At 50.4% G+C, this 9145-nt stretch overlaps 1 protein-coding gene across 1 annotated transcript; it reads left to right on the forward strand.

The window, feature by feature from the left end:
• Nucleotides 1-1935: 1935 nt before the first annotated feature.
• Nucleotides 1936-6092, forward strand: DBX1 (developing brain homeobox 1). The gene is made up of 4 exons (XM_004418522.2): nt 1936-2299; nt 2947-3048; nt 4953-5155; nt 5623-6092. Exons 1-4 carry the CDS (start codon nt 1936-1938, stop codon nt 5980-5982), a joined length of 1029 nt encoding a protein of 342 aa, XP_004418579.1. The 3' UTR covers nt 5983-6092.
• Nucleotides 6093-9145: the final 3053 nt, after the last annotated feature.

A 9145-nucleotide genomic window follows, 5' to 3' on the forward strand; every position in this document is an offset into this window, starting at 1 on the left:
TAGTGGTATTCTACCGCCTGCCGCCCAGGACGCCTGCGTAAGAAGTCTTGGGCTCAGAAACTCCACACTTGCGTCATCTTCCAGCATTAATTCGGCTCCAGAGCCCTGCCCTAAATAACTTTTTAATTTGAATCAAGGGAGAGCGTTAGCCGGCTCCGTTTCTGGTTTAATGTGATATAAATCGCAGATGCACTTTTATTGAATGGTTAAAGCAGCGACATGGCGATCACCAACACAAAACGCCCTGAACAAAACCATCGAGAGAAATAAAGCTGGTTAATAAGATTTTTTGAGAAAGCTTTGTGTTAAAAAGCAAAAAGGAAAACCAGCTGAAGGTGACAGTTAGTTCATGGTTAATAGGATCAGGGCGGCCTGGCGGGGCTGCACACTTCTCTTTGGGGAGGTTCAGCCGCACTAAAGAAATGAATGGGACATTTAACACATCTGTTATCTCGCGGAGCAGAGAAACCGGGGAATCGAGGCTCAGCGCCGACGCAGGCCCAACCCAGAGGAAAGCGAAGGGCTGTCTGGAGAAAGATTCTCGTCTGAGGCCCCAAATTAAGGACAGGCTTTCCTGATACGGACCGACATTCTTGGTAACTGCGTCCCTCGCTCTGTTTTCACGCGTTTGTACGTTGCAGTTAATTAAGAAGCTGCAAGACCTCGGCCAAGTCGCGCGCCCCGCAGGGGTAAGGCTCTCTCGGGACGAATCCCAGCCTTCGCTGCTCCGGCTTTAAAGGTTCAGGCTGTGAGTTTCAACTGAAACTGCCGAGGGCTCCCAGAGGTTGGAAAAGAGCCAGCGTTGCGCTCACAGCGCTCAGGCCTCCTAGTCTGCGGCAGCTTCCGGCAGCGGTAAGCCCTTTGCAAGTGGAACTCCGCGCCTTTGCTGGGTGAGACGCTCCGCTCCGCTCCTCCCCCAGGCAAACTGCGGAGCGCTCCGAGCGACACTTCTAGAGAAACGCCGCTGAAAATCGTTTTCCAAGTTGCTGGGTGTTTGCAGGAGACTTATTTTACTGTTCAGGTATCCACCAAATCAGACTCAGTCGTCTCCAGACATGAAGTAACTCAAATCAAGACCTCCCCTCCACCCCTGTGAACGCACATCCGATAGCCCCAAAGCGTCAATTGCCAAGTCTCCCTGGGTTGTTAGAATGGCACTTCCCTTCCTCCCCCACCCCACACACATTAATTTAACCGACCCCTCACATCTGCTTTCTGCCTTAGCTGGAGTGACTATAGGGCTAGAGACTTAAGAGGGAGTATATTTTCATGTTTCTTGACTTGAAATTTTCCGTTGCCCTCTCCACAAGGGGGGAGGGTTATTTTACTGATTGCCTGGAGATGAATTTCTATGAATATTTATCGATTTATTTTCCAGGCTCAGCAGGGGAGCTGCAAATAAATTTAGTGCGTTCTTTAAATAATTCCTTTTCTATGGGGCAAGATGTCATCTGAAACTTCTAAATAGGCATTTAATTAGCCCGGGGGTTGCTTCGGAACAAAAACTCCCGGCGAGAGCTTTGGGAGTGCACTGTATTGCAAAGGGGCGGTCGATATGCAGAATTGATGCGCGCCAGCCTTTGTTGCCGGCCCATTGTGCGGGCCATGCTTATGAAGACTAATCCAATCATAAATTGCACCCCTGCGCCAATCAGAGCGCCCAGAGCCTCGGCGAATGAAGCTCGAGTGGAGAACTTTGTTGAACTTCATTGTCAGAGCTGTCACTTTTCAAAGAGCTTTAACGGGCGGGCCACTATAAAACCATCACCTCGACGGGAGGACCACGGAGGACTCACAGACGCCCAAGTGGGATCGTCACTTGGAGACGTTTACTAAACCCAAGAGAGGGCACCGCGGGGGCGGGAGGGGCGGGAAGCGAGGCATTTACCCTCCGGCTACTGGAAGAAGGGTTATTCCGCCCGCCCCGCGCCTAACATGATGTTCCCTGGCCTCCTCGCGCCCCCCGCCGGGTACCCCAGCCTCCTACGCCCCACGCCCACCTTAACGCTGCCCCAGTCCCTGCAGTCGGCATTTTCCGGCCACTCGAGCTTCCTGGTGGAGGATCTGATCCGCATCAGCCGGCCCCCCGCCTACCTGCCCCGCAGCGTACCCACCGCCAGCATGTCGCCCCCTAGGCAGGGGGCCCCTGCGGCTCTCACGGACACCGGGGCCTCGGACCTGGGCTCCCCCGGTCCGGGCAGCCGGCGGGGAGGCTCTCCGCAGACGGCCGTCTCCCCTGCCAGCGAGCCCACGTTTCTGAAGTTTGGGGTAAACGCCATCCTCTCCTCGGCGCCCAGAGGTAAGTAAACGCAAAACGCTGAGGGCCGGTCCAGGTGCGGAGTCTTTCTGGCCTCAGTTTCCTGTATGCAGCGGGTACCCACGCACACATCGGCGCCTACGCGTAAGCACGATCTCCGAGGCCCCACGTCGCGCAATGTGAGTCTTAGGTCCAGCCTAAGAAAAGCTTCCAGGTTCGCCCCACCTTCAGGATGAACTTGAGCACCTGCAGTAGGAGAGAGCGCACAGTTCCCTGCAGCAGCGAAGCTGAGCGCACGCCCCCGAGCGTCTGGGTTTCTGCCCTCCAGCTTCTAGCAGGCAGTTTTTTAAACCCAAGACAATATATTTACTAGCTTAGCTATTATTATGGATCTACAATTCTTTTATTCCCCGCCTCAGTCCTACCTATCTCGTTAGTGCCTAGGATGAGATTGGGGACGGGAGGCGACTCTGAGGACTATTTTGGGGGAGAAAGGAGGGATTTCCACAGACGAGAAAATGCTGGAAAAGATTTACTTTACTCTCTCAATACATTGAAGAAGACGCCTTTGAAACAGCCGGAGGGTTAATCATATCATGTATTCAGTGTGCTGTACAATAATCAAGTACATAATCAAATTCCCTTTCTGTCTCCCTCCCTCTTCTTTTCCCTCCCTCCCTCTTTCCCAGAATCATCTCCTGCCTTGCTCCAGAGCGTCCCTCCCAAGACCTTCGCCTTTCCCTACTTTGAAGGCTCCTTCCAGCCTTTCATCAGATCTTCTTATTTCCCAGGTAGGTCTCGTCCCCCTTCCTTTCGCGAGGCTGGGCGGCGCCCCAGTCCCAGCCCATCGCTCCCTGCCCCGAAGCCATATTTCTCCGTCCACCCCTCGGGGTTACGCTCTGGTTCAGAGGTTGCGAGGCGTACAACATTCACGAATCCGTCGCGCCAATTTGATGCCCTATTTAGCACAAGCAGTGACTGCTTGACACTTTGCACCAATTCCCTGCTCTACAAATTAGCAGGAATTGTCATGGTCCCAATTTGAGGCGGTTCCCTTCCCGGCGAGGAGCTGTTGGCATCCCTTCACGACGCCGTTTTCCCACAGAGTCAGTGCACTTGGCCACGATTCCCTACAAAGGTTTCAGCACCATGACCAATTGGTCAGCTCCTCCGGGCAGCCACACACAGACCGGCCCTCGTCCTTCCAAGCCGCCGAGAGACACCTACCAGCCGGGGCTAATTTCTCTTTAAGACCCATTCAGGGCTTCGGGCTTTTCACAAGACCACATGGGGTGCCCTCTTGTGTGGGACGCCTGGAGTCGCCCAGGGGGAGGGGGACTAGATCCTCCCACAACCCCAACCTTCTATTTCCAACCTGATTTCCCAACCTCTTCGCAAACCGCCTCCCCCCACCCCGCCATTACTTTTTAAGAACCGTAGAGCTTGTAAAATAAGAAGTAGGAGGGAAGCCCATAATTGGTCCCAGTCTAAAGGAGAAACACCTTAAACAGGTTCCACGAGGTTTTCATCCTGGAATCCCAGTGGTGACTCAAACTCTGGCTCAAAAATTCTGCAACTGATAGATACTCAGAAGGAGACAGAGGAGCCCCTATAAAGAGAAGAGAGACTGGGCATGGTCGGTGGGGGATGGGTAAAGCCACTGAGCGCACTCCTAAATATCAGCGAAAGAAACAAGCAATTGATTTTTGAAAGGGGGAGAGAATTCACCAACCACCCCCACCACCTCCACCATTCACGCTGCTGCTGATAATGGAATTTGCTTCCTTTCTCCCTCATCTCAATGCTCTAACAAAAACAACCCGAGCTTTATAAATAGCTTTTCATGTCCATTTAATGAAAACCATTCGGGGAAGAGAAGCCTCTGCCATCAGTATTCTCCCAATGGTCTTGGCCTGCAGTTGTGTTTAGTTTGAAAGTGTAAATCTCTTTTGTCCCAGTAATATATGGCTTTCGCTGCTTGTCCTCAGTCTTTTTCTGTTAGTTCATTACTACACAATTACCATTCATGCTTCATTAGAGTCTCTGTTTCTTTTTGGGTTTTTCCCCCTCCCTTAAAGCGAAACTCTCCCCCTTTTTATCATGCCAATACCCATTGGGAAGCGGTCAATGTGCTAATTAGCTGCCACTTTTCATGTATTCGGGCTGAATTCTTTACGTTTTGTGGGGGAGGGGAGGAAAGATTAATATAAAAAAGATGAATACCGATTGGATTTTTCAAAAAAAATCCAAAGCGGATTTTCTCCTCTCTACCAAACCAGTAAAGCACCTCCTTTTCATCTGAAGAATGCAAAAGCCACGAAGGTGATAAAGGCTTAAGGGGGAAACCAAGTGGCCTCAGCTGGATATTTTAATTTTTGTAATTTATTTTTTCTGTTGCTGTTTTAGCTAATGTACGCAGATTTGTTTCCCTGAGACCGTTGAATGGAAATAAATGAAACAGGCTATTGTGGGGGCTGTTTTCTGAGTGTCCGTGGTTTTACCTAATCCGGGTTTGCACGGTTGAAAGGGAAAGTTATTTGGGCGGAAAGCGCCTTTCACTCTCACAGGTTTGTGGGTTCGTGGCCTATTCTCCAGGGGGAGAAAAAGGAGAGCTTTAAAGGGATGAAGGGATCAGAGAGAAAAACCGAGGGCGGCCGCTACCTCCCCCTTACTCGCAACCCCCCACCCTCCGCAGCGTCCTCGAGCGTCGTGCCCATCCCCGGGACCTTCTCCTGGCCGCTGGCCGCCCGCGGCAAGCCTCGCCGGGGCATGCTGCGTCGAGCCGTGTTCTCCGACGTGCAGCGCAAGGCGCTGGAGAAGATGTTCCAGAAGCAGAAATACATCAGCAAGCCGGACCGCAAGAAGCTGGCGGCCAAGTTGGGCTTGAAAGACTCACAGGTGAGGGCGGTTTCTCCCTGGCCTCTCCACCACAATTCGCCCCTCCCCCACGCATCCTGCAATCGGGGGGGTTCTCTGAAACCGCCTAGGTCCCATTGTGCAGATGGGGAAAGTCAGGTCTAGAGGGAATGAATGCACCAGCCATCTTCCTCGAGGCTCCTCAGAGCGGCCCGCTCTCTCCCGGCCCATCTTTCCCCCGCTCAGCGACCCCCCACCCGCGCCCATCTGGGCCAGGTGCCGGAGGATGAGGGGATGGGGCAGGAGCAAGAGGAACGGAGGTGGAGTGAGGGTAGGGTGACCCATCTGAAGTCACTTCAGGGGGTGGGGAGCGGCAAGGAGGGGAAGCAGGACAGAGTCCACCACCCCAGCCCCATGGTCCTGCCGGCGCTCCTCCCCCGCGCCCTTGGCGGGGAGGGTCTGCGCTAACCTCGGCTTCTCCCCTGCTCTCTCCGCGCCTCGCGTCCCAGGTGAAAATCTGGTTCCAGAACCGACGCATGAAGTGGCGGAACTCCAAGGAGCGTGAGCTCCTGTCTAGCGGGGGCTGCCGCGAGCAGACCCTTCCCACCAAACTCAACCCGCACCCGGACCTCAGCGACGTGGGCCAGAAGGGCCCGGGGGACGACGAGGAGGAAGACGAGGCCCGGGGCAGCCCCCGCCACCGCCTGGCCTATCACGCGGCCCCGGACGCTCGGCACCTGCAGGACCCGCGGCTCGAAGGGCCGCTGCCCCACTCGCCCGCGCACTCGAGCAGCCCCGGCAAACCTTCGGACTTCTCCGACTCGGAGGAGGATGAGGAGGGCGAGGAGGAGGAGATCACCGTGTCCTAGAAGCCCTCCCGCGCCGGGGTGCTGTGAATAAGGGCTTTGAAATTGAAGAGGTGGGATCCAGTCTGCGTGTTCACTCAGTCCCCGCTGCCCAGAAGCCGCCGCTCCCCACTGCCACCCCGTCAAGGGCCCCCAGCCCCTTCCATTGCCCGAAATAACATTTCCTTCCCCCACACCACCTGCCAACATCCCTCTTACCTAGGTTAAATTTAGGTCTTGGTCCCAGCCTTAACTCTTTCACGAGGGCTACTCTCTTGTTTATTGCAAGGTAATTTAAACACAGCGGGGGTCTCCACTCCCACAGCCTGGCGTTAGCTGTGAGCCAGGCCCCGCTGGCCTTCAGCAGCCACAACCCTCTAACGTAGGAAACCTTTTGTGGAGGAGAGCTAGGAGTCGAACCATGGAGCGTGGACTCCAAGACCGCTGACTTCCTAGATCCCTCCGCCTCCCTGTCTTAGGTAGCAAGGGCCTCCCATCCAACTCCAGAGTGTGGTAACCCAGTCTTCCCATAGCAGCGCCCTTAGAAAGCTCAAGAATGTAAGAATAGAAAAAAATCTCTCTCTGCGCCTTCTGGTCTCAGGCACAACATAAATCCTGAGTCTTTTCTCTGATATTTCAAATGCTTTCTGGGCAAAGAAGTGAGTTCTCTAAACGGGAGGAAGAATCAGTGTCTATTTCTGTATGTGTGTTCCGAGGCTGCTGCTTCATAATTTCTGCACCCACAGTGTATGCACCAAGCACTCTACCTTATGCCCTTTCATTCTTTCTGGGGCGGTTTCATGGAGCTACAAAGCTCCTGAGCTCTGGGTGTGATGTGAACAGAGAGACCCACAAGCCTCTTTGATTTTTTTTTTCTTTTTACTGAACTTTGCTGTCTTTGCACAGCTTTTATGAACTGTACACTATTTTGTACATATGTGTTGTATGGATATTTTATACCAAGGTTATTGTGAATGACTATAAAGGACTGACTAGATTTCCTTCTCTTTTTTTGCGATGATTTTTAAACTTTGAAAAGGTAGCTGTTTAATTGCATAACTTATAAAGAAATACTTATTTTGTATTTTTACCATGTACAGATTTTTATATATGTATATATGTATCAAATGAACAAAGGCCAAATAAAAAGTAGAATGGATACAATGGTCCGGTGATTTGGTTAATTCACAGAATGTTAGAGCTGACAGGAATGGAGCTATTCTTGTCCTAATGCTGCTGGGATTTACAGAAGGTAAGCTCACATTCAAGGGGAAGGCACTTGTCTGAAGCCACCCAGCTAGTTGGTGGCCAAACTGGAACTAGAACCCATCTCAGACCCTCAGGCCAGTGCCTTCTCTGCTTCCCTGTACCATAAAATAACCATGTTTGCTACGGTTACAAGCACAGTAGCTCCAGTAAAGTGGTGCCAACAACTTGAGTCTGCACTAATCCTTCTCCCCTTCTCTAAGCGCTGAAATGATGGACTCAAAGAAATCAGTGAGAGCCAGCCCTGATGGTCTAGTGGTTAAACTTCAGTGTTCTCACAGCTTTGGCAGCCTGGGTTCACTTCCCGGTCATGGAGTCACACCACTTGTCTGTCATGGCAACTGACATGTTGTGATGGTGGCTCACATAGAAGAACTAGAACGACTTACAACTGGGATATACAACCATGCACTGGGGCTTTGGGGAGAAAAAAAAAAGAGGAATATTGGCAATAGACGTTAGCTCAGGGTGCTCAGGGTGAATCCTTCCCTGCAAAAAAAAAAAAAAAAGAAATCGATGAAAGTCAGTTTAAGTGGTTCAGGTTTGCGATGGTTTCCTGTGCCTCCTTGAAGGCATGTCTCCTAGTCCCCAGGGAAGCTCAACCTTGGTCTTGATGTTTGTGTATGAACTGATTTTATTAGGAATGTCATCTACAGGCATAACTTGGGAGCCCAGATACAGACTCTGGGGCCCCCAAGTGAAACTAAAGTTCTTTAAAGACTAGCTTTCAGCAAAAAATGATTTATTTAACCAGCAATCTGGGGAGTTAAGAACATCAGGTTAGAACCCTGGCAGGGGCTTTTGTGTCCTTTGTGAGATTGGTTTCTGCTGCCTCAGCCACACAGACTCACATTTCCTTATTAAGCTTAAATTTCAGTACTTTGTATTATATTTGAAATTTGAATATATTCTCTTCTCAGTTAACTCTCTTTTCAAATAACATAAGCCCTCTCCATGCTAAGGTTCTGCTATCCTCCCCTGCTGGGCCTGTTCCTGATGTTGGTGGTCACTGGTTTCATTATTGTTTATACATAATCATGGGAATTTGAAAAAAATTATCTTTATTGTCGTAATTATCTTAATTCAAGAAACCTCCCACGTATCCCCTCAACACATGTGAAAGTGCCTAGCGTGGTGTCCTGCACATGGTTGGCATTCAATTCAAGTTAGTGCCTTCCTTTCAGACAGGAAACTCGCTCTGCTCTGAGTGATTCAGGCTATTTTCTCCTTTCCTCTGCTATTGCTGGGACAGCCAGAGATGGGATCCAACCAGAAGTGGCCCCCCTTTTCCTCCCTGCCAGCTCAAGCCTGTAGTTCTTACTTACAGTCAAGAACTATTTTCCGGCATGGGGATGGATTAGTGTCTACATCTGGAATCCAGGTACTCTGGAGGCACACCCATGATCACTGCAGCGTTATTCACAATAGCCAAGAGGTATTCACATTCACATCATTCACATGATTCCCAATAGCTTCTGCAACCCAAATGTCCATCAATGGATGAATGGATAAAGAAAACGTGGTATATACACACAGTGGAACATTATTCAATCTTAAAAAGGAAAGAAATCCTGTCATGCTCAACATGAATGAAACTTGAGGACATTATGCTAAGTGAACTAAGGTAGTAATAAAAAACCAAATACTATATGATTCCACTTAAATGAGGTATGGAACATAGTCAAACTCATAGAACCAGAAAGTAGAATTTTGGTTGCCAAGGGCTGGGGTGAGGGGGAAACAGCGAGTTGTTGTTCAATGGGTATGGAGTTTCAGTTTTACAAGATGAAAAAATTCTAGAGATCTGTTTGCAACACTGTGAGTATAGTTAACCCTCCTGAACAGCAAATTAAAAATGGTTAAGACAGTACATTTTATGTCATGTGTTTTTTTAACCTCAATTAAAATTTTTTTTGAAGTA

This window comes from Ceratotherium simum, chromosome 7 (assembly GCF_057802395.1).
Source record: "Ceratotherium simum simum isolate JZ-2026a chromosome 7, ASM5780239v1, whole genome shotgun sequence".
In the NCBI taxonomy this organism is placed as follows: Eukaryota; Metazoa; Chordata; class Mammalia; order Perissodactyla; family Rhinocerotidae; genus Ceratotherium; species Ceratotherium simum.

Bases quoted from the DNA above. Each gene is read 5' to 3' on its own strand.
- DBX1 (XM_004418522.2), top strand. From the start codon at position 1,936: ATGATGTTCCCTGGCCTCCTCGCGCCCCCCGCCGGGTACCCCAGCCTC. The intron at 2,300-2,946 runs GTAAGTAAACGC...CCTCTTTCCCAG, and splicing joins CCTCTCCTCGGCGCCCAGAG to AATCATCTCCTGCCTTGCTC. The intron at 3,049-4,952 runs GTAGGTCTCGTC...CACCCTCCGCAG, and splicing joins CAGATCTTCTTATTTCCCAG to CGTCCTCGAGCGTCGTGCCC.